The following is a 26,189-nucleotide window of genomic DNA, read 5'->3' on the forward strand; positions in this document are numbered from 1 at the left end:
GTCACAGGGATTCCCCAGCAGAGCGCGCACCCGGAAGTATAGGCCGGCGGCGTGTACTTCCGGGTGCGCGCTCTGCTGGGGAATGCCCGGGACGTCCCCAGAGAGAGCCGGACCGACACTGCCCCCAGCCCCACAGGCATACTGAAATCTAAGGACAGTACTCCTATGGGGCGGGAGGCATTGCGGTGGGGAGCGGGACCTCCTAACCGCCCCGGATCTGGGGCGGTTAGGAGGTCCGACCAGGGGTCTGGACAGCTGGCCTCCGCGGTCCGGGTTCGGACCGCTGCTTTAGACTATACAGATTAAGATCTAGAAGTCTTTTTGATATGTTTTATGCCTGAGACATTCTACCATTTCTACCGTTCTATAGTGTTGATTGAACTGTTCGAGGAAAGTTAAGTTCGAGTCGAACATCTCGATTTTCTTGAACCAAACATTTTACTGTTCGTTCGAGTTAGTGTTCGACCGCCTTTTTTGGCACCCAATCAGTGCAGAGTAGAAACGTCATTGCTGAGGTATAGGGGTCTCATTGGTTGCTTAAATCACATGACCATGTCACATAAAAGTCTCTGTGCCACGTACTGGGCGTCATTTGCTCCTCATTCAGCGTGGTGTATGGACGGCAATCTCAGTGTACTATCGTCTGCCTGCAGTCGCTGTGCTGTGTTCTGGACACCATTGTCTCCTTACTCACTGTGCTATAAAAACTGCTATCGCAGTGTGTCATTTCCCTGCATGCAGCCATTTTGATTAGCCCCTATGCAGCTTTCTGGACGCCATTGTCTCCTCACACACTTTTCTGTACAGACAGTTATCTGACAGATAGGCATTAAGATTAGAGAGATTAATTGGGTGTTCATCAAGGTTACAATACCATATTTGCAACAAGCATTTTCAACAAGCCAAGGACACAGATGGCTTCCATCACGTTCCATCCCGTCATGTTGCAGAAAATATCTCAAGCACGTTAGCGGCATCTGTGTCCACCAAGGTCCATCTCACAACAGATCCATGGACCAGTAAGCACGGTCAAGGTCGTTACATATCCTTGACTGCTCACTGGGTGACTTTGGTGGCTGACACTGCCTCTGGTGCCTTTGGGTCTCCATCGACAGTCTCCAAAACTGCTTGGATGGTGCACAGCCAGGATCCTCAACCTCGACAGGTAGCATCACTTACTAAGAGAAAACAGGCCGTTCTTAAATTAATTTGTCACGGAGACCGTCAACACACAGGTCAAGAGCTGTGGAGGGCTCTTTGCACTCAGACTGACCAGTGGCTGGGTGTTAACAACCTGTGCAATGATGTGCGACAACTGGAGCAATCTCCTTGCTGCCCTTAAGATCGGCAGACTTACACATGTGCCTTGTCTGGCACACATCATGAACCTGGTTGTGCAGAAATTTCTTAAGTGCTACCCTGGTGTTGACTGTCTCCTGAAAAAGGCTCGAAGTTTTAGCTCCCACTTCTGATGTTTACACACGACACCCGCTAAGAGACGTGGTCTTAGGTCCCACTTCTGACGTTCGCACTTTGGTGCGACTGGCATCATTGCAACGGTATCTGGGCTTCCCCATCAACCATTTCATCTGTGATGTGGCAACACTCTGGAATTCCACGCTCCACCTGCTCCAGCGGTTGTGGCAGCAGCGTAATGCCATTATGCAGTACGAATGTCGCATGGCCTATCAGTGGTGCGGACCTCGGGATGTTCACTCAGAGTGGACACAGGTGAAAGATCTGTGCGCCATCCTTGCCAGCTTTAAAGAGTAAGTCAAGACGATGCCCTTAACAGCATCACCGTTCTGGTGATATTTTTACTGGAACAAGCGTTAGGCAGCAGGTCTCAGCAGTGATGGAAGAGAGGGAGGAGGCAGACACGGAACCTTACTCACCAGAGAATGTAGAGGATCCAACTGTTACACAGTTGTATAGGTCTTCTTTAGGCACTGGTTCTAGGTCGAGGGCAGGTGCAGGGCGGCAGTACAGCTCCCAGGGTAGAGTGCATGAGGCTAGTGATGGTCAGGAGGAAGAAGTGGAGGAGGATGAGGAGGCAGGGGTGGACACCACCAGTACTGATTCCCCTTCACTGGTAAGAGGTTGGCACAGATTACAGGGGAGGAGGAGGAAGAGGAGGAAGAGGATAAAGATCCTGTTAGTGCCTCTCGACCCCGAGGCTTTGAAGATCCCAGTAGCATCTCATACATGAGTGTTTGGATGCTACATTACTTCCAACATGATCCACGCATCAAGGCAATAAAAATTAACCGATTACTGGGTGGCAACCCTCCTTGATCCACGTTACAAGACCAAAGTGAGTAATTTCCTTCCACCCACAGAAATTGGTAGTAGAATGCATGATTTTGAGACAGTGCTCATCGACCAACTCAAAACATCTTTTGGGTCTTCACATTCTAATGTCATGGCGGAACAGCGTCAGCAACGCGAGAGCAGTAGAATCACAAGTAGCCGCTGCAGCAGCAGGCAGTGTGGCAGAACCTTACTGGGTGACATTTGGCAATCAATTTTTACCACATCACCAACACCGGCAAGGCAGGGCAGCATTAGGACACAGAGACCGCATTAAGACCATGGTCCATGACTATCTGCGCCTTAACATCGATGTTTTTGGACTTGGTCTTAAACCAATGAACTGCTGGGTGTCCAAACCGGATGAATGGCCTGAGCTTGCTCGACATGCCATAGAAGTGTTATCATGCCCAGCAGCCAGTTTTATCTCGGTACGCACATTCAGCACAGCTGGCGGGGTGATACCTGAGAAACATATCCGTCTATCCACTGACAATGTGGATAGTTTGACATTTATAAAAATGAATCAAGCATGGATCTCTGACTATTTTGTTGTCCCGGTTGCCAATGTCACTGACTAGTAAACTGTAGCATATCTTCTTGGAAATGTGAAATACACATTTCCACTACACTACATCTCACGTCTGTAGTTCCTATGCCTGCTGCTCCAAAAAATTGGATTCTGCTGCTGCCCACAGCTAGTGTTCCAAGTGTTACTGCTGAATGTATTTTGGAAAAATACACCTGTATGAGCTTGATGCGCACTGCATACACCTCTTTCTCCTCATCCTCTTTGTAGGCCTCCAAATGGTTATTTTTTAAATGCCTCCATCTCTCCTGCCATGTTCTGCTACCTAATTTAGTTGAACCCGCTGCCGCCAATGGTACCAATTTTTCAGGAGTGGATAAAAAGCCCTTTTTTTTTTTTTTTGTCAGTCAGCATTTCAGAATATTTTTTTATAATTAGTCTGAACATCTGTTTGATTAATCAATCTTTGGTACAGAGGAGTTGGTGGTTCAATTTTTTCTGAGTGGGCAAAAAGCCAATTTTTCTCAGTCTGCATTGCAAAATATATATATTTTATTTTAAATTAAGGGGTTGTCCAGCAAGAATCTTTTCCTATTAAATCAACTGATATCAGACAGTTATATAGATTTGTAATTTACTTCTATTAGAAAAATCTCAAGTCTTTCCATACTTATCAGCTGCTGTATGTCCTGCAGAAAATTTTGGTTTATTTTCAGTCTAACACAGTGCTCTCTGCTGACATCTCTGGCCAAGACAGGAACTTTGAGTTTTCTATGACTCCCCACAGGAAACCTCTCCTGCTCTGGACAGTTCCTGTCTCGGCCAGAGATGTCAGCAGAGAGCACTGTGTCAGACTGAAAATAAAACAACATTTTCTGCTTGACATATAGGAGCTTATAAGTATGGGAAGACTTGAGATTTTTTAATAGAAGTAAATTACAAGTCTATTTAACCAGGGCCGGCCTTAGGGGTGTGCGACCTGTGCACTTGCACAGGACGCCTCCCTCCCGGCCAGCTAGGGGGCGCTTTGGCAGACAGAGAGCTGCTCTGCATATCTAACTAGAAATAAAAGTTAGTTGTGCTGTCTGCTGGAGCGCCCCCCCTCCCCAGGCAGCACAACTAACTTCTATGTGTCTGCCTAATAGGGCCAGGATCCAGGGCTGCAGTGTGTGAGGAGAGGGGGCTGGGCTGCAGCTGCCAAGGGTCCCACACTCTGTGGCACTGTCTAATGACTTGCCTGTCCGATCTATGTACACTCTGCACAGGCAGTGAGACTGGGCAGCAGTAATACATATCCTGCAGCTACTTAGTGCCTGTACTGTAGTCATGTATTTTACTGCTGCCAAGCAGTCTCAGTGCCTGTGCAGACTGTACATAAATCGGACAGGCAATAGATAGACTCCTTATCAACCCTGACAGCTCCCAAGGACCCCTGCACACTGACTGCTACAAGTGGATAGAAAGTCTTCAGAGAAACTTTATGTAGGGGACAATGGATCAGGTAACGATCTGCTGCTCTGTCTGTAGCAGCCACCACATCCCCCCATGTCAGCCCTGCATTGCCTGATCTCACTGTGCCAGCAGCCTGCAGCAGAATATACCCCCAGAGATACCAGCTGCTGCAGACTGGCAAGATGGCAGCCCATGTCACCAGCAGGGGATCACCTCATCTCCTCTGATCACCTGGTTATACAGCCCCAATAGTCTACCAAGTAAGTCATATATGTATATGTGTTTTTATTGTTGTGTTGTGTTTAGTTGTGGTATTCTATCTATCTCCTGTCTATCTATCTATCTATGATCGCACCACCCAAAAATGATCAATAATTAGTAAACACTTATGAGGACACTTAGGGCCATTTTACACAGAAAGATTATCTGACAGATTATCTGCCAAAGATTTAAAGCCAAAACCAGGAATGGATTTAAAAGGGGAGAAATCTCAGTTTTTCCTTTATTACCTGATCTCTGTTTATAGTCCATTCCTGGCTTTGGCTTCAAATCTTTGGCAGATAATCTGTCAGATAATCTTTCCGTGTAAAAGGGCCCTTACACAGCTTTGCTACAATAGTGTGTCAGCAATACAACACAGCCGGCATCCATAAGTGATAATGCGTCCACAGCTCCTGTGTCCATACCATCAATCCTCTGTTATTATATGGCCACCCCTCCATGTTACTAGCATGTAATGGACTCTATCTGCATTGTTTGGTGCTTGTCTCTTCTCCGCTGCCATAGACATTAGTGGGAGCTACAGAAAAAGCATAGACAGCTGGTGTGACTGTATTTGGAATCCCATTCACCTCTGCCCACCGCTCATGGTTACGTTATGGGAAGCATATTGGTGTTTGGGCAGTGGACTGTAATGGTGGTAGAAATGATTTATTATTGTGTGATCATGGTATTATGTCATGTTGCAGCGGTTTTATCTGTTTTGTGCGCTTTGTTCAGTAACAATATGGAGGTGATAGAAATTAGCGAATTTATAGTACCCCAGTAAGTTTCCCAGGACTGGATGCAGCTTTTCCAGGCACTCAGGGTGGAGCGGCACAGACTCTAAAAGCAGCAGGGTAATAAGCAGATTGCCAAGCTAACAAAGCGATTCGCTTTGTACTGTAAATTCACTCATCTCTAGTGATAGTTTATCGCTGTATGGCAGTAAAATACGCTCTTGGTATAGTGGTACTGTATGTACAGTATATAAAGATTTGTGTGTATAGGAAATATGTAATTGGTTTAGAGGCTGAGGAGGCTATGGTACGCTATTTCTGAATAAACTGAGTGTGTCCGTTTTGCTGGTGCAATATTTTAGCATTTGAGGCCCCACTTTTCATTTTGCCCAGGGCCACACTTTGCCTAAAACCGGTCATGCTGCCGAAGCGCCCCTGCCGCCCTCCTCTCACAGTGGTTAGCTTCTCTTCTCCCTTGTGCACAACGTCCATCCAATCAGTAAGGGGACGTGTGGTCTGGGTGAAGACATGCCATGGTCGGCGCTCTGGTAAGAATTCACGGCTGTGGCTGGGGGCTGTAGTTGTGTGGGAGGCTGGGGGTGGTAGTTTGGGGGGCTGGGGGTGGTAGTTGTGTGGGGAGATGAGGGTGGTAGTTGTGTGAGGGGCTGTAGTTGTGTGTATGGAAGAGAGGTAGCTGTGTGAATGGTGGAGGGGTAGTTGCTTGTATGGAGGGCGGGGGTAGGGTAGTTGTGTGTATGGCAGAGAGGTAGTTGTGTGAATGGCTGGCAGGGGGGGGGGGTGATGGGTGTTGTCTGGAGGGGCGGAAGGCTGAAGGAGCTTTATGTTACCTTAAGGGGGGAGGGCGCCGAAAAAAAGGTTTTGCACAGGGCGCTATTTACCCTAAGGCCGGCCCTGTATTTAACTTTCTCACACCAGTTGATTTGAAAGAAAAGGATTTTTGCTGGACAACCCCTTTAATCTGATCATATGTTAGATGAATCAAACTTTGATACAGAGGAGTTGGTGGTCAAATTTTTCATGAGTGGACAAAAAGACCATTTTGGTCAGTTTATATTGCTGAATAATTTTTTCAAAAATCAATCTCAACATCTGTTAGATGTATCAATGTTTCGTACAGAGGAGTTCCCAAGTATTTTTCTCCCATAGACTACAATTGGATTCAATATTCGTACGAATATTGGGAGCTATTCTATTCAAATTATCGAATATTTCACTATTTGCCCATCTCTTTCATTCTTAAAGCCAAATTTCAGGCTATAAATTGTTCCATGTTTCCAGTTTACTCTTCTGGATGATAATTACAGTTTCTCCTACTACATATAGGTGTCAAAATTAATCCGAACATCTCCCATTGACTTTAAAGGACAACTCCGGCAGGACCTGTAAAACAAACAAACAAAAAAACACACACACACACCATACTCACCATCTCTCTGGTGACTATCAGCAATCGCCCGCCGTCTCCGTCACCTCCGCCCGCCGTCCTTCAATCTTTATCACTTCCAGGCTCATGGGAGAGAAAAGGCTGCCGGTGCGCTTGCCAATCAGGGCTGAGCAAGCTGGAAGCCATGTGATGTGCTCCAACCAATTAAAAGGCTGATGGTGCGCAAGTGCACCAGCAGCCTTTTCCTGTCCCATTCACTTAAGCAAAAGACGCGAGGAGGAAGAAGACCTGGCCCGCCCCCTGCTGTGACTACATTGCCACAAGATGCCGCTCGGGAGAATAGGATGGGGGTCGACAGTTATTGGGTATGTATACTTTATTTAACTTCCGGGGGGGTTGTCTGGGTCGAAAAGTGGGGGAAGGGGGCCAGATACATTATTGACACACATTACAAATGTATAACTTTGTAATGTGTGTTAAATAAGCTAAAAAAAAAATTGTGGGAGTTGTCCTTTAATGGAGTCCGAGTTGAACTTCGAACCGAAAACAACTACTGTTCGAGGTTCAACTCTAACATTTTACTGTTCGCTCATCACTACTGTTCTATTTTATCAATATCTTTTTGTAAGTGAGGTCTCCAGAAAAAGGACATAGTATTCCAGATGTGGTCTCACTAGAGCTCTATACAGCAGGATCACAAACTCCCTCTTCCTACTGGTTATATCTCTAGCTATACAGACCAGCATTACATTTGCTTTTCCTACCGCCTGGTGGCACTGGTGACTCATTTAAAGGAAAACTGTCACTATGAAAATGATACCTGAACTATTAAAGGGGTTGTCCGGCGAAAAAAATTATTCACAGAATAACACACATTACAAAGTTATACAACTTTGTAATGTATGTTATGTCTGTGAATGGCCCCCTTCCCCGTGTCCCACCACCCCCACCCGTGTACCCGGAAGTGTGGTGCGCTATACATTACCTGTCACGTGCCGACCACGGTCTCCGATCTTCAGTAGTGACGTCTTCTTCGGGAGGCCAGCGGATCTTCCCGAGTGCCGGCCGCCCTCTGCAGCGTCATCCGAAGCTCAGCCGCGATTGGCTGAGCATAACTGTGCTCAGCCAATCGCGGCTGAGCAGCTGATGACGTGGCCGCGTCATCAGCCGCTCAGCCGCGATTGGCTGAGCATAACTGTGCTCAGCCAATCGCGGCTGAGCGGCTGATGACGCGGCCACGTCATCAGCTGCTCAGCCGCGATTGGCTGAGCACAGTTATGCTCAGCCAATCGCGGCTGAGCTTCGGATGACGCTGCAGAGGGCGGCCGGCACTCGGGAAGATCCGCCGAACTTACGAAGAAGACGTCACTGCTGACGATCGGAGACCGTGGACGACACGACATGCGGTGAGTATAATGCACCACACTTCCGGGTCTAGCGTGGGTGGGGGGAAACACGGGGAAGGGGGCCATTCACAGACATAACATACATTACAAAGTTGTATAACTTTTTAATGTGTGTTATTCTGTGAATAATTTTTTTCGCCGGACAACCCCTTTAATATCATGTTAAAGAGCAGAGGGAGCTTCTATATATGTTTATGGGAAAAGATTCAATATAACTTGTAACAGGTTCCCTTTAATGCTTTCTAAAATCACTACCCCTAAATAGGCCTCTTCTGAAGTCTTTGCTAACACAGAACTGCCGATATGATACTCAGAGGATTCCTCCTCCCAAAGTGCATTATTTTAAGATTTGGAAACATTGAAGTGCATTTTTCATAGTTTTGACCACTTATTTAGTGAAGCTAAATCACATTTCTAGGAAGCTATTTTGTGCAAACAAACCTCCCTACCTCCTCTTTCTGGCACCAGTCTTGTTATTTTTTGTATAACCTGCCATTTTCAAGTAATTTAATCTGAACAAAATATGTAAATGAGCTCCTTTGGTGCTCTTCAGCATTCCTTGACCGCCTCCAGTACACCATTTGGCCCACCCGCCAGTCATGCCTACTTATGCATATTCAAAGTACTCCAGTCTTTGATGTGCATGTGCAGTTACCCGCCTGTACAGAGAAGAGCTGCTGTTCCGAAAAATGTGCTGCTCATACTGTGTTTTTGCAGTTAGTGTGCTGTTACTGCAAAGACTGGCATGATTATGTATACTTGAATATGCATAATAAGTGTGACTATAGGAGGGGACGTGCTGAACGGTGCACTAGGGGCTAAAGAACACCCCCAGTGCACCAAAAGAGCTCATTTACATATTTCCTCAAAATTTAATTATTTAAAAATGGGAGGACCTACAAACGTAAGACCAGTGCTGGATAGAGAAGGAAGGAAGCTACAGGGACTTATCCGCAAAAAAAAAAAAAAAAAAATCAAACATCCACCTCAGTGGAAGTTTAAGAACATATTCACATCATAATTTGTGCCTGAAGCATGAATACATCAAGAAACTGTCAAAATGAAATAGTGACATAGCTCTGCTTAGATCAGAGCATGTCCAATTCATTTTAATGCCCCAAGTGGAGTCAGCTAGTAACTGTGTTGTGGTCACTTTCAAGGGGGTATCCGAGTCTTGTCTCAGTCTGAAAAATGTTGCATTCCACACTTTTTCAATCTGTCACTAGAGGACTACGCTCAGACAATTAACATACAGTAAGTACTTATCCAAGCAGGCATACATCAGCGTGTTTCCTGAAGGCACAAATGATGGTGTAAACCCTGCGCTCAGCACTGCAAGGGAACAGTGCTACATTAACCATTAAGCCAATGGCTGCCAACACATTACAATAAATATATATACAAAGTATTAAAGGGATTTGGTAGAATTTTCATTGGGCAATGATTACCTTTTCTTTACATGAGCCTAGAAATGGCATTAAAATGTAATGCAGTAATTTTTCAGTAGTGGAAAACTGGAAATGCTGATTTACCTGCAGGATCACCCTATGGAATGCAACTAATGGGATGTTTGCTTACAATAACATTGTTAGACATCCTACATTCAGGTGATTATTTAAATGCTTATACAAAACTCTACAAATAGTGAGATATATATGCTTATATGCTTTACTACAGCAGCTTATAATGTACTTATGTACCAATGTATTTGGCATTGAATGGTGGCCATCTACTAAATTCCAACAGTGTGTGAACATAGCCTATCTGTATTTTTAATCCACTCCTGGCTTTGGTTGCAATATGAGGACCAAACTACTGAGCAAAAATACTGTGTGTGAACATAGCCTTAAGCTGTCAATGTCTGGGTGTTCAATAGAATGAATAGAATAGAATGCTGCCCACGCTCCCTTGACCTAGACCTAGATGCACTCCATAGACTTGCATTGAAAGTCCGTCTAGGTCACATTGGGAGTGAACACACTGCATGCAGACTTTTCCTGGCTCATTCTCTTGAACAAAACTTTTGATATGTTTCTCTGAGGTTTTTTTTTAATGACAGTGCCCATTGAAGTCCTGAACCCTATACAGATTTTATACGGATTAATGCTGCATGTGCCGATGTCAAATATTAAATATCTACACGTAGACAAAAAAAAAAAATACCAAACAGCCATTTCTAAAGACTAAAAAAGCTCCTGATACACAAAGTAAAGGTAATTCAATACAAGTCAAGACAGATTTTAAATACAACTGGATATTCTTGCTTTTTTAACCTCTAGTATTTAGCTATTTTCAGGGAAAGGCCTGAATGGGGAAAAAAAAAATAATAAATCACTGCATTTTCTTCAGGTGTATTATGTTCCAAATTATTGATTTCAGGTTGGGTTCACACACCAAATGGGAACTAAAATACACACGCCATACTCATTGAAGAGGTGTAAAGGAGCTATGAAAGTGCTGTGTAGGGATTTACATGAACATATTATGACCACATTTTTCTTCCATATTATGGCAGCAAATTCTGGACTACTTGTGGGTGAAAAAATCATGCAACATTTATAGAAGGCACATCAGACCAGTCTTGAAGAAAATAAATTATGTCTTCTTCATATCAACTTATCGGAACTTCTCGATTACATAATTCTGTACTTTTCACACCCTAGTTCTCTCTTGCATATGTTCCCTGTTACCAGTGACAGCCACAATAATACATATATTACAATATATGTATTTTATTAACATACATTAACCAGAGAAAGCCCCAATGCCTGAGAACGAGAGTATGTCCTCTACTGAAAACTCACCTTGGTGTTCTCCATATACAGAAACCTTGATGTTATTATGAGATTCAACTAGTCTGTGCAGTTTAACTGATTGCTGTAAATTGGGGGAAGCAGATGTGTGTAAAGTGTTAGAACAGCAAAGCAAGGTTGATCATGCATCACATTATATTATTAGGGAATAGTAAAAATGAAAATTCCTGCTACTGTACGAAAGCTGTTGTCTGTCAAGTTTCTAGAAATGTTACTGTGCTAATAAACCATATAGAATAGTAATATAGAGTTGTTTCTGCAACCACTGTTTTTCTTACATATAAAATTCAATGATTACATGTCAGCACAAAACATAAATGATGATGTGGGAAGCAGGCACCTTGCTTCCCCACGGGCACTGAGTCATTGTGAGGATAAAATCATATAGGATTAGAGTTAGTCTGTACGAAAACTTTGTTGGCCTTAATTGCTTTGTCATGTCTGCTGTCATCAGTGGCGTGGCTATATGGGGCACAGAAACTGAAGTTACACCTAAGTAAGGGTGCCAATGAAATCCCAAAGACACCCATGTTGCATAATAGAATGGCAAGACTATGAACTGTCTGTAGAGGTTGTTGGGGTGCCACACACACACATTGTTTCTGGGGTGCAAGAGTCATAACCCCATATATCCAAAACCTGTTAAACTTAAAAGGATTTACCATCAGCTCTTTAATCTGACCCAGGGATAGATCGGCGCAGTCACGGGGAAGCCCATGCCGCGGTCCGTTTTTTGGCTCCCGTGTACCGCGCCGTTCTACCCACAGGTCCCGGGCCAGAGCTGAAGCACAGGAGGCGGGCCGGCCTGCCCCCAGTGGGAGGGAACCCCCCCCCATGAAACGGCTTCATAAGAATCAATGGAGCCACGTCATACAGGGGCAGGGGATTCCTCCCACCGGGGGCAGGCCAGCCCGCCTCCTGTGCTTCAGCGCCGGACCAGGACCCGTGGGTAGAACGGCGCCGTACACAGGAACCGGGCATCAGTTCAAAAAACTGACAGCGGCACCGGCTTCCCCGTGACGGCGCCGATGTATTCCTGGGTCAGATTAAAGAGGATGTACCTGATGGTACATCCTCTTTAAACATTCCAAAAGGGAACATTTGTGTTCAGGTCACAAAATACACAGTATTATTACCTATAGTTATATCCTTGCAAATACAAACATACCTGTCTTAAGGTGTACACAGACAGGCCTATGCAAATCACAGACATGATTATTATGGCCACAGAATATTCAATGTATTCTTCAGCAAACCATAGGCAAATACTGAACAGCTGGAAAATATAGAATGGACTCAGCACCTAATAGAGAAAATAATTATACAAATAACTAATTCAAAGAAATAAATTGAATGAATTGCTCAATGTGACTAAAGATCTGATAGCAGATACTATAGGGGAGATTTATGAAACTGGTGTAAAGTAGAATTGGCTCAGTTGCCCCTAGCAACCAGATTCCACTTTTCATTCCTCACAGGTTCTTTGGGAAATGAAAGGTGGAATCTGATTGGTTGCTAGGGGCTACTAAGCCAGTTTCACTTTACACCAGTTTGTACTGACCTATTTTACTATAAAGTGGCCAACTCCTTTAACAAAGTACAGTGGTGCCTTGGATTACGAGCATAATTCGTTCCGGGACCGCACTTGTAATCCAAATCCACTTTTAAACCAAAGCAAATTCTCCCATAAGAAATCATAGAAATGCAGAAAATTGGTTCCACACCCCAAAAATAATGATTTATTATTCTGAATAACATTTAAAACAGATGAAACAAACATTTAGAAACAGCTGAATGTTATATAATAATTTACTGTACAGTAATGGAGAGGATGGAAAACACAAGGGCAGACAGAGGCTGCAGGGAGTATGAGGGAATGAGCAGGGCAGATGTGGGCACAGTATAGCAGCACTCTCTGTCCGGGGAGAGCGGGGTTACAGCTATGGCGAGATTACCTCCACAGTCCTGTCCCCTGATGTAAGCCCCAGCCTGAAGTGGATCTGCTATGATTTGGGAGGTGAGGGAGACTTCCTGGGTCAGAGTACAGTGCTGTAGACCCTGCTATGCAGACTATGCCCCTCCCCCACTCCCCCTCCCACCCATTACAGGGAGCTCTTAAACCAAAGCAATGCTCTTAAACCAAGTCACAATTTTGAAAAATTGTGAGCTCTTCTTCCAAAACTCTCTTAAACCAAGTTACTCTTAAACCAAGGTACCACTGTATTCGTACCTGTACTCGCTGTATATACTGACAGCAGCTCTCTGTGTACCTCATAGAGCTAATATCAGACTCCCCTTCACCAGGCTGTGGTGCCCTGCTCGGTTTTGTTTCTGTCCATAAAATGGCCGACATGAAGGAGCATGTGACCATGCCCTGTCCCCTGTGTCCTCCATAAACATATACAAGCTCAGGGGTGGACACTGGGGGACAGGGCCTGGTCACATGCTCCTCCATGTCAGCAATCTTATGGACCAAAACACCACAGAGCAGGGCAGCCCAGCCTGGAGGAAGGGAGTCTTGATATTAGCTGTATGAGGTACACATAGAGCTGCTGTCAGTATATACAGTGAGTAGTTAATACTGTACATTGACCTATTTTACTATAAAGTGGCCAATCCCTTTAAATCTCCCCCTATGACTCCAAAATGGGCTTTACTATAGAACAGAACTCAGCTGCAGAAAAACTGGCATTCTGAAAATATAATTCACCACAAAGTACTTTGATACCGGTAGCCTATTAGGATAGGCTATCAATATCAGGTCATTGGTGGTTCAAATCCTGCACCCCCATTGATCAGCCGACTGAAGGGCCCATGGCCATGTCTCATGCTTTTGTAACCAGACTAATGGTGCGTTTACACAGAGAGAGAGAGAGAGAGATTTATCTGACAGATCTTTGAAGCCAGGAACAGACTATTAACAGGGAACAGGTCATAAAGGAAAGACTGGGGTATATCTTTTCAAATCCATTCCTGGCTTTGTCTTCAAAAATCTTTCAGATAAATCACCATTAGCATTATAGATTTCATAATGACTGCACCTGGTACTGTCTCTTAACATAGCCTCAACCTGTTTGCAGTTGTAATTTAAGTGTGGGGGGCAGTCGTGGGGTGCTGGGGTTCAGCTTCACCCCTGCAGCCCCGTGGTCCCGAACTACTCTCCTGCTGCAGCGCACGTGATCATCGCGCAGAGCAGGAAAGAAGTTCGGGCACCGCAGGGCTGCAGGGGTGAGCTTCCGGCCGGTGCTTGTGGCAGTCTGTGCAGGAAGAAGCTCACCCTGAACCCGAAGCTGAACCCTGGCACGACCCCGAAGCTGCTTTGGGGGGACCTGCCCAGCCTGCCCCCCCCGGCTGCTCCCTCTCCCCCCCCCCCAGCTTCTCCCCCTGCCCCTATATGCTTCCCCTGTCTGCCCCCAGCTTCTCCCCTGCCCCCCCAGATGCTATCCTTTCACCCCAGCTGCTCCTCCTGCCCCCCGCTGCTCCCTTTGCCCCCCAGCTGTTACCCCTCCCCCAACAGCTGCTCTCCCTGCCTCCCCAGATGCCCCTGCCACCCCCAGCTTCTCACCTGCTCCACTGCCCCCCCAGCTGCTCCCACTGCCACTTTCACCCCAGCTGCTCCTCCTGCCCCCATCTACTCCCCCTGCCACCCCAGCTGCTCCCTTTGCCCCCCAGCTGTTACCCCTCCCCCAACAGCTGCCCTCCTGCCCCAGTCACCCCCAGCTGCCCGCCTGCAGACGCGTTGTGGTCGGAGAAGTCTTCATGATGGCTGCGCCAGATGAAGAAAGCACAAAGTGAGCAACGGCAATTCGAGAAAACGTCACCTGTGAGTCATTAGTAACTGCACTGTAATCACTTCTATAGTGTGCAGAGCCTGTGTACCATTGGGGTCTAAATGGGTCAGTGTATTGTTTGCGGTAGTGTACTGACACAGCCCCGCGGTCACTACAGTACACTAGCGCAAACTTTTAAACTAGGACCCAACTACAAGAGCTGCAGGCACTACAACTCCCAGCATATTCTGAGGGCTGAAGACTGTCAGTACATGCTGGGAGTTGTAGTGCCTGCAGCTCTTGTAGTTGGGTCCTAGGTGCATTATACACTGGATCAGGCTCGGACTGGGCCACCGGGGAGCCGGGGGCTTCCCCGGTGGGCCCCGCCCCCTCCTCCCTCTTGCTGGGCCCTGCCCCTGAGCCGGAGAGGGGCCTCCTGTTTAGATCCCGTTTAGTATGGGGAGCTCAAGGGGCCCCCTGCTGGCTCCCACACTGCTGTGGGGAGTAAAGATCGGCATCAGCACTGCCCGGTGAGCTAATCATGGGCCCTCCCCTCCCCCTGCACTCAGTCAGTGTGGCCCAGCTCCCGGCACTGCTCTCTTCCTGCTTGTTATCAGGAAGATGCAGAGAGAAGGAGCAGCTGCAGGGCCCCTCCATCCCCCTCCCCTCTGCAGTGACATCTCTTCTCTTCTGCCACTGTGTGTGCTGTCGGTGCAGAAGAGAAGGGGGAGGGGCTGCAGGCTGCCGAGTCTGGCTGGGAGAAGAGGAAGTGAAGATGGAGACCAAATGACTCCATGGAGCTTCCTGCCCTGCTTAACATGTGAGTTTTGTTTACTGTATATTTGTCTGTCTTTGTCATCTGTGTGTGTTTGTACATCTGTGTCATGTGTTTATGCATGTGAGTGTTATATCTATGTAATGTGCCTGTGTGTGTGTGCGCATCTACCATGTTTATAGTGTATATTATGTAATGTAATTCTATAGATATTTTATTGTATATATGTAATCTGCATGCTTTTGTATCTGTCTGTCCTGTGTCTGTGTGTGTTAGTATGATTAGATGTATGTATATATGTAAGGTGTGTTGTGTCTGCATGTTTGTGTATCTCTGCAGTATGTCATTTTGTGTGTATGTATGTGTATGTGATGAGAAGAAGTTCGCCTTTTGGAGGTCCCAGTTGTGCAGGAGATCTGTGAGGCTTAGGCGCCGATCAGCTGATTGAGGATTCTCACATCAAAGATGATAGGAGTTGTAGTAGACGTAACAGTAAGACTTTAATCAATGGATAATATGTTTTGTAGTAAACCCTCAATAGATCTGACGAAGAGGGTTCCCCTCAAAACATCCATTGATTAAAGTCTTACTGTTACGTCTACTACAACTCCTATCATCTTTGATGTGAGAATCCTCAATCAGCTGATCGGCGCCTAAGCCTCACAGATCTCCTGCACAACTGGGACCTCCAAAAGGCGAACGTCTTCTCAATTATTGCACCGACTCAAAAAATAAATATATAAGCAGCATCAGCTGCCGCAGTAGACGCAGGTAGGATAATGCACTCCATCTGAACAGAGTTTTAAAAAAGCAGCAGAGACAGCACCGAAGTAGTAAAAAAATTTTGTGACTTTATTCAAACCCTCTAGTGTGATGTTTTAATTTTAGTCGCACAAGAGGGAGTGAATAAAGTCACTTTGGTGCTGTCTCTCCTGCGGAATGATTGTACCGAGTCTCCTGGTTGTGTTGAAAGGGCTGCAGATGGCGTCAAGGTGTATAAACCACCACTAAAGTGACTGGCAGTGTTGGGCTTGTAGCCCCCATGGTGAGCAGCAAGTTTAGCTACTGGCACAAATCTGTTCTGCAGTAATACGCCATGTGCGCCTTATGGTGTTCTCTGCCATTTCCTTGTACATGTATACAATGGCAGATCACACCTTGATAAGGCTAGATTCACACTATGTAAAAGTACTGCCGTTGTTGGCATTTGCAACAACGGCTGTACGGTGTAGGACACTGGGATCCCATACTGCGCCGCAAAGAACATGTCAGTTTTCGCCCGCCGCAATTCAGTGAATTGGGGCCGAATCCTCTGGTGCACTCCCATCTGCTTCTTCCGGTCCTAACTAAAAATCTCCAGTCTTCCAGTACTTATCAGCAGCTGTATGTCCGGCAGGAAGTGGTGTATTCTCTCTAGTCTGACACAGTGCTCTCTGCTGTTCTGAGACAGTTCTGGACAGTCTCACTGTGTCAGACTGGAGAGAATACACCAAGTAAAGCAATTTACTGATCTGTAACTTCTGACATCAGAGTTGAAAATTGTTTTTTCTTTACCGGATGACCCCTTTAACGCTTTAATGACCACTGATATGCCATTCATGAAGGTCCTTAAAAGTCTTATTCTAGCCCAACAGCTTGTGGTGAGGCTAGAATGAACCGTTATGGGTCTCCTCTGCTGGAAATTGTAATAGAAGAGAAGACTAGATGGTCATTTTCTCCTTCATCTTCTGAGGCTGTGTTCACACATGACATTTTTCATATGTTTTTGCAGCAATATTCTTGAAATTTCATTTAGGTTTCTACATAAATAATCCTGTTTTACCGTAACTGCATAAACCAGTAACAACAGTACAAGTGACTGGCAGTGCACTAGCATTGCTGCTCACATACACAGCTCAATGCAAAGTCACTGTAGTAACGTGAAAGGTTTGCCGCTGATTATGGCTATGTTCACACTACGTAAATCTACGGCCGTAGTTCTCGCCGCAGAACTACAGCCGTAGATGTGCGGCGTGGAACATAGCATTGTTTGCTATGGGTCCGCAGAAGGACCTGGCAGTTCACACAGTGAAGCGAGCGGCTCCAGCCGCTTGCTTCACTCTGTGCTATGGGAAGCTCTGATGCGGGCGCGCGCTGATGCGCCTGCATCAGAGCTCCACGGAGGAAAGATTATCCGGCCGGTACTTAAGTACCGGACGTGATGATCTGGGCTGAGACCAGCCGTTCCGTGACCCGGCCGGAGTCACGGAACAGCCGGTCTCCTCCATAGTGTGAACATTGCCTTTGTCTGTGTATGTCGGGTGGGCCCCAAGAATCAATTTCCCTGGTGGGCCAAGGTACCCCAGTCCGACACTGCACTGGGTGCTTTGTGGAATATAAGAATACAGGGTTCTGTGGGGGCTCAGTGTAAGGAAGTGACCCCAAAACAGCACTAATAGGGGATAGAACAAAAACATCTACCCCTATCCTCTATTAGTGATGTTCTGGGGTCACTTCCCTACACTGAGCCCCCACAGATCTATGTATTCTTATATGCCACAAAGCATCCAGTGTATAGGACCAAACTACTGAGGGGGGGGCGCCTCAGCATGCAAAGTGCCTAGGGGAAGCATGAACTCTACATACAGGCCTGATTGCAGACATGTAATGTATTCAAGGTCAGACTAGACTAAAAGGCACTTTTAGGATTCATTCATCACACCAGTATATTTTTGCTGATTTGCATTTTTTTTTGCAGACATTACAGAGGTGATGCCCATAATGTCTGCAAAAGTTGTGTATCCCATAGACTTCTATTGGTGTGTCTGAAACCACATGATAATGTCCAGATGCCATAATAGGGAATATTGACAAATTGGGGCTGATTTACTAATGTGCTTTAGTCAGAAAAGTGTCGGTTCTGTGTCCATTTTCCCTGTCGAACTTATGTACTAATGGTGTGCGACACAAAAAGGCCACAAACCCGGCACACCCTTCATTTTGTGTTTTAGAACCGAAAAGTGGGGTGTCCTTTAAAACCTTCTGGCCCTGTCAAAAATCGGACAGACAATAACAAACAAGTACTCTCCCTGTACCCACAATGAGCAGCGTGACTGGCCCCGGGACCCCTTCTGGAAAGCATCTTCCCTTCAAATTGTGATGACTTCATGAGTTGGGGGAAAATGCCCATCCCAGCTAATGGTCAGTCTGCTCAGCCAATTAGTGACTGGAGCGGCGTCCCACCCACTCACTGACTGAAGTCAGTTAATGTGTTTTTTATGTTCCCCTTGCTCCTGATATTAGAAAAATGTTGCCCCTAGGCGGGCTTCTCCTTTTTTAAGCTTTTTTTTTTTTTTTTTTTTTTTAATACAGGTTTTTCATTCTAAATATTAGCCACTTCTAGTGTTTTACGGGATGGTCAGGTTTTAGTTTAGTCATATGAAAAACCCGACCATTACCACTGCTAATACTTACAGAAATATGTACAGCAGTGATTTTCAACCTTTTTTGAGCCGCGGCACACTTTTTATACTTAAAAAATCCCGGGGCACACCACCAACCAAAATGGCACAAAATGACACTAAAACAGTACATATTATACATATAGTTAATAATATAGATTCTAAATGTATTTATACTCACTCAGTGTGAAACCTGGGCCTGTTGTCTTCTCCCCCCCCCCTGTGCTTCTCTCCACCATACTTCTCCCCCCTACTTCTCTCCTGTGCTTCTCTCCACCATACTTCTCCCCCCTGCTTCTCTCCTGTGCTTCTCTCCACCATACTTCTCCCCCCTGCTTCTCTCCTGTACTTTTCTCCACCATACTTCTCCCCCCTGCTTCTCTCCTGTGCTTCTCTCCACCATACTTCTCCCCCCTGCTTCTCTCCACCATACTTCTCCCCCCTGCTTCTCTCCACCATACTTCTCCCCCCTGCTTCTCTCCTGTGCTTCTCTTCACCATACTTCTCTCCCCCCTGCTTCTCTCAGCTGTTTCTCTCCCCCATCTCCAGGTTTCTCTCCCCCCTGCTTCTCTCCCCCATTGTTTTCTCCTGTTTCACAGGGGCACCATAGTTTGGGGAACTTTCCCCGAGGCACACCCGACCATGTGTCGCGGCACACTAGTGTGCCACGGCACACTGGTTGAAAATCACTGGTGTACAGCAAAACAAAAAGATGCCAGGTTCTTTTTAAGAGCTTGTTCACATTTTTGCTATCCATTGTGCATATACGTTTATATGCATGAAAGATGCACTGAAACATATTACTTAATGTACCCACAGGTTTTGATAAAAGTATATATTTCACATATACAATATTAAAATGTGATGCAAATCCAAGATAAGTATGGCACACATTTTATCCAGACTTTAGCTTCTGACCTACAAATATCTACAAATAATTAGGTTTTAGGAGGAAATGAGTCAGTGAAAGGGAGAGGTCAGCCTCACTGTTCTGGAAACAAAGCTTCAGGGCTGCTATAAATCTACTCACAACCATGCCCATCATTTTATTATAGAACAAAACTACTGACTCTTGTAATTGGAGATAGGTGTTGGTATGAGAAGAATGAAGCAAAAGGGTTTTTATGTCTTTTTTTTAACTTACTTTTCACTTGGGAATCAGAATGTGAGTGACCTTTTAAGTGAATCTCCGCCTTTTACCACCATTAGATCCAAAATTCTATGCAAATGCAAATGAGAGAACCTCAGGCATGGCCGTGGCGCCTTATACACAACACTGAGGAAGTGAGACAGGTGGGATTCCAAACTGAGTCCACGGGGATTCTGCTCGGAATTTCCGTCCGTTTTACGCAGTATGAATGGGTCCTAAACATTTAGCATTTGATAACCCGAGGCTAAAGAAGTTGGATTGAGCCCTAAGGCTGCCTGGAAAGCTTGGATACAGCATTAGGCTATGTTCACACATATTATTTCCGTCAGTATTTTTTTTTTAACCACAATCAGAAGTGAAATTGACAGGGTAAAATTATAACGGAAAGATAAGCACACCTGAGTGAAATGCAGTGTGTGAACATAGGCCAAAGGTTGTATTTATGTTTTCCAGGACTCCCTAGGGTTGCAAACAACTTCTTCAGCCACCCATAATCAGTGCATTTGAAGTTTGTATGTTCGTTGGTTTGTTTCTCTCCTGTGCTTCTCTTCACCATACATCTCTCCCCCCTGCTTCTCTCCGCTGTTTCTCTCCCCCATCCCCAGGTTTCTCTCCCCCATTGTTTCAATAGGAGGGTAAAAACAAAATAAAAAAATGTATTTACGTATATTGTATAATAATTTACGCTAAAATGAGAAGCTGCAAAGAAAAAAAAAAGCAGGAAAATTTCATCACAGTTTTATTGGCGTTCTTTGTGTCGTTTCTGTGTAAAACCTGTGTCTGAGGGAAGCTTGAGACCTTTGTTTTTCTCCTACAGAGCTCAAGCACAGACTGATTTAGTCTAGAGTTACACAGAAATAGGTCACATGTGAAGATGAGCGAACTGTAAGTTTGCACCTTGAATTGCTGACAGTTATGACAAAGTCATGTGCAATGGCTTCTTTTTGGGGGTCTACAGGTATGCAGACTTGAATAGATAACAGTGTTCTATAAGTAGGAAAGAAACTCATGAGTTCAAGGTACATGCCACCTGCATGTATGATATTGTAGCTGTAGTTTATAATAGGCATGTCATATTTGAGCCAATAATGCCTGATCCAACTAAATATTCTTTGGTATGACATAACCCTCAGTAGTGTATTAAGGGGCATTGGTACAAGAATTCATCTGTCTGCAAAAGGTGAATATTTTTTTTTTTTTCTTTTACTACAGAACAGGTCAGGAGCAAAAAAAGAACCACCCGTCATATTGTAGGGTTTAGGTCTGACAAGTGTCTGCTCTTAAATAATAATTACGAAGGATTATCTTACCTCTTTAAATAGTAATTTCCATATTGGTACAATTCCAACATCTATTACGTTGGGCCCACAGATAAGCCTCCTGCAATTACAGCAATTTTCAGTTTGTGTTTTACTAGCACAGCAATTTATCATGAAAAGGTGTAACATGGGTCTGTTTTGTAATTTAATAAAACAATAAAATCCAAAAAGGAAGGGATGTTTTCTATAGGAGTACAAAAATATTTTCTCCTTCATTGAGGATATTTCCCTTGTGCACCTTGTTGAGATACAATCGGATTTGTTAAAGAAAATAGATAAATAATGGGATAAAAAGATTTTTTTTTTTAAATTAGTTTTGAAAAATTTAAAGTGTCACTATTGTTATAACTTTCAAAATCTAAAACAGTAGATGTGATATAAAGCCAGCTTATAATAAAGCAAGCTTGTAATTTAAATTCATATTTTTTTTTTTCAGTTCTAATGGAAAACACGGCACTTCCTGTTTTCTGACTTTTTTTTCTCAAAAACAGGAAACAGTCAGTCCTGTGTTTCCCAGGCCATTTGAATGCTCACAGAGAGAAGGCAGTCATGAGATTGATGGAACTCCTGTGTTTAGTTTTTTTTTTTTTTTTCAACAAGCACAAGTCAGAAAATCTGCCTTCAGGAGACTGGACCTGGATTTCTGGTAAGTTCAACTTTGTTTTACAGCATCCTACTAACATACTGATAATGCATTGTGCTATTCTTGTAAAAAAAAATCTGGAAAGGTTGATGGAAAACCCAACAGAACTCCTCCACAGTAATGTAAGCATAGCCTTAATATATGCAAAGCTTTTTGCTACATTCATCACAAGGCCTTCTCTGAGCAACTGGACTTCTTTATATTAACACATTTACCTGACATCCTGCTCCCCTTTCGTAAAACCATGCCCAAAATTGTCATGTATGGATGCACACGTGTAATGTTCTTCCAGAATCCTGCAATTAAAACATACAAATCGTAAGATAATTAAGAGAATAAAAATACATAAATATTTCAAATGCTTTCCACATACCCAGACTTGGTAAACTGATTATAGTCATCCCATATGTAACGAATTTTCTGTACTTGTATGTATCGGACCTATAGAAAAAAAAAAAATACATGAGGGCGGAAAGAATAAATAGATTTTCTCCCTTTCAAATGTGAGCACTACTAATGTCTATTTATTACCACATCTGTACTGCTAGTTGGGGAAATCTGAAATTAGTATGTCTGTGAACCCTTGACAACTGCCTAGGCTCAACCACAAATGAATAAATATAAACTCTAAATGCAAACTGGAAAGCCTAAAATCCCATATGTAGGCATAAGAACTTGTAGAGAAGAGAGTCCAAAAGCATCCGTAGTATAAGGAATTTCCAGCTTTTTATTGCATGAACAGGAAAAAGAGTGAAACGTTTTGACTAGAGATGAGTGAATTTACAGTAATAAGAAAGCACTTTGTTATCTCTGAAATTTGCTCATCAGCCTGCTTCCATTTAAACTGACTGCCGCTCCTCCCCGGGTGCTTGAAAATTTCCCAGAACTGGATCCAGCTTTTCCCAGCACCCGGAGAGGATCAGCACGGAGTGGCACTGAGTTAAAAGGCAGTAACCATCGCTGTACCTGATTATGCAATAAAATGCCTGAAATGGTTTATACTACTGATCCTGTTGCACTCTGAACAGCCTAGGCTTGGCACAAATCTGCCAACTGCTAATCTCTCCTGGTGAATCAGTATAGCTAAACATGAAAGCTCCTATCATCAGCATATCACATTCCAACTGCATTTTGCAGCAAATGTAATTGATTACATTGCAACAGGCAGAAATATTTATCCATAAATCATCTCAAAAAACAAAAGTAACTTTTCAGCATAAGAATTGCTTGAGATCTTAAATACAATTTATCTGTAGCTATTGTACATAATACATGAGCTGCACAGGTTAAACATTCCTTTGCATACAGACTACAGTGTTTTGCCTGTGGCATTATATTCATTATATTATTTACAAGTGGTTATATCCAAATTAGTATATGGACAAGGAAATTCATTTTACAATTACGCACATTTGGTTACACCTAGTCCTTCATAAATAATAGGGTTAACCCACAACTAAACTAGTTCACATACTCATCATTCCTTTAATTGTAGTTCAAGGCATAGTTGAAACAACACAACCAGGTTAGATTAAAACACAGGCTTATTCTGACAACACAGGTAAAGGGATCATCCAGGATTAGGAAAAACAAAAAAACATAGCTGCCACTCTTGTCCTCAGTTTGTGTGTGCTATTGCAGCTCAGTTCCATTGAAGTGAATAAAGCCCGGCTGTAATACCACAGATAACCTGATGACTGGTGTGGTGCTGTTTTTGGAAGAAAGCAACTACATCTTTTTAAATCCTTAATAATCTATTAAGCAGTGTTCTCTGACGGCTGAGGGCTCTATGCAGCTCATATTTTCTTGGAAACATGTAAATTTGTGGATTCCTACTGAACTAAAAATGACCTATACAACACCCAGACCAGCTCACAAAAGGTCCAATGAGAAAATATGAGTATTTTACAGTCAAAATAAGTACAATGGAGTTCTGGACTAATGTGCCATTTCTGTCTGACAATCAAATCTACCAAAATGTATATAATACAGGGCTCTTGGCTAAAGAGATGATATAGTAGATTCATTGATCCATTTAGAGCTCATCGAGATTTTACATAGCTTGTTGTGCAGTTTATGTTCTTCTCCGACACTGCCCTAATGCTGTACTGAAATACCCTAAACCAAGCCACAGCGACTTGCTGCCATCCACCAAAGCACCTGGGCATGTGCCCTCCTAATCCCACTAAACACCCTATGGTGATGAAGACTATGCTTAAATGTTTATACACAGAATAGGTTATTTAAACAACAAAAAAGTAACTCCAACCCACATACTTTTGCCCAGCTTCTTTTTTCATTTTTAGGGTGTCATTCACTTAAATGAGTTATAGGTTATGCATATAGGCATTTTTTCCAATTAAAGGTTTTACATATAAACTACCTATAGGTCAGTAGAATAAACTTATTTTTCATACTACTTTTTCCATACTTCAGAATAAACTCTTAGATTTAGTTCAAACTGCAAAAAGTAACCTACAGTAACCCTTCACTGCACTGCTATACAATCTGCTATTTCTTTCACCTACAGTCTTCTTCATGTACATTGTAGACACTCTAGGGCAAGGTCTTCTCTACCCCTGTACTTGGGTTATGATATGTATTTTAATCCATACGATATGTACAGCCCTCTGGATTAAGCGTGTTCTGAAAGTAGTATGACTTATGACTATTTGAATCACGGCTGCCTGTGCTTTGGGGCAACGTGATCAAAATAAATATCATGCATCAATAACAGACATCAGTGATCATGCTGATGATAATCATTTAACTACCTAAAGCGAATGTCCCACCACTACATTGCTTTTCTGATATTTACATGGTTAGAGTGGCGCAGGGATGCTGGTGCCGCAGTCCTTTTTTGAACCGCAGCCCGATTTCTGCGTATGGCGCCATTCTATTCCCGGGCACTAGCCAGGAGTGAAGCACTGGAGGCTTGCCGGCCTGCCCCGAGTGTGAGGAAACCCATGCCCCTTTATGAAGCGGCTCTGCACAGTATGAATGGAGCCATGTCATAGAGAGACGGGGGTTTCCCTGTCACTAGAGAGGGACCAGCCCACCTCCAGTGCTCCCCCCCCCCCCAGCCGGTGCCCGGGAATAGAACAGCGATGTACGAAGGAAATGGATCAGCATGATCAGTGAAGTCGGTTATTGATGGTGGATGTTAATTATTGTTGTCTATGAAGGAAACTTAGTGCTTGAGCTTGCCTTATACAACTGTAGCTGCTGCATAATGTTCATTTTGGTCACGTAGCCCGCATTTCCTGCAGTGATCCAGTAGGGAACTGCTCAGCCACACACTCCTCCTCGCTCTAGGGGCCCTATTACACACACAGATTATCTGGCAGATTTTTGAAGCCAAATCTAGGAACAGACTATAAACAGAGAACAGGTCATAAAGGAAAGACTGTGAGATGTCTCCTCTTTTCAAATCCAATCCTGGCTTTGGTCTCAAAAATCTGCCAGAAAATCTGCGTAATAGGGCCTTAAAGGAGTATTCCACTGAAAAACTAAAAAATTAAATTCCTCCAAACCTATCTGGTCTTGCTAACCAAGTGCCCCTGTCTATTTTGAGCCATATTCCATCTTTCTTGCAGCCGCCATTCTTGAGCTACAAGTTTTTTTAAAAGCTGGTATATATCCAAGATGGTGCCGTCCAGAAAACTACATTTCCCAGCATGCCAGCATTGCACCTCCAAGCCAACTGACAAGCATCTGCCTCATCTTGTAGTATCTGGCCATTGCTGGCTCTATCTGCTTGTATCCAAACTTTTGACATGGGGGGGGGGGGGCATGGCAAGCTCCCGATGGAAGCAAATGCATGGTAAAGGAGCTCCCGAGCCACGCAGCTACATTGAGAGGCCCACGATAGCCAGCACCCGTTCACCCAGCCAGCTTAGGGAGAGGAAGAACAGGGGGACCCCTAGACAACACTCCCTTGCCCTGAGACCAGCTACCAGTACACCCTCAGTATATCCCTACCTCACCTGAGGGACCGCCGCCTCTGCACAGTGCCCGCTTGCCTTCCAGCCCCCAGCTCCATCTACCTCTGATTGGGCTGCTCGAGCGGTCACCAGGTTTTAGAGTCTCCCTCCAGGCAGCCCGCCTCAATCTCTGGAGCAGGAGGTACAGGGTCTCCCATACAACGCATGAGGCAGTACTCGGGAGCCAGCACTGGCA

General features: G+C 44.4%; 1 protein-coding gene across 1 annotated transcript in view; it reads right to left on the bottom strand.

Moving 5' to 3' along the window:
- LOC138795672 (probable cation-transporting ATPase 13A4) overlaps positions 1 to 26,189 on the bottom strand; it is a 107,376-nt gene that overhangs the window by 71,540 nt on the left and 9,647 nt on the right. Inside the window, exons 4-8 of the mRNA XM_069975059.1 lie at positions 22,384 to 22,451; positions 22,226 to 22,306; positions 21,359 to 21,428; positions 12,082 to 12,216; positions 10,905 to 10,977 (exon numbers count right to left, since the gene is read on the bottom strand). Of these exons, the coding sequence (XP_069831160.1) occupies positions 10,905 to 10,977; positions 12,082 to 12,216; positions 21,359 to 21,428; positions 22,226 to 22,306; positions 22,384 to 22,451 (427 nt within the window). The remainder of the gene's footprint in view (positions 1 to 10,904; positions 10,978 to 12,081; positions 12,217 to 21,358; positions 21,429 to 22,225; positions 22,307 to 22,383; positions 22,452 to 26,189) is intronic.

This window comes from Dendropsophus ebraccatus, chromosome 6, assembly GCF_027789765.1.
Source record: "Dendropsophus ebraccatus isolate aDenEbr1 chromosome 6, aDenEbr1.pat, whole genome shotgun sequence".
NCBI classification, from domain to species: Eukaryota; Metazoa; Chordata; class Amphibia; order Anura; family Hylidae; genus Dendropsophus; species Dendropsophus ebraccatus.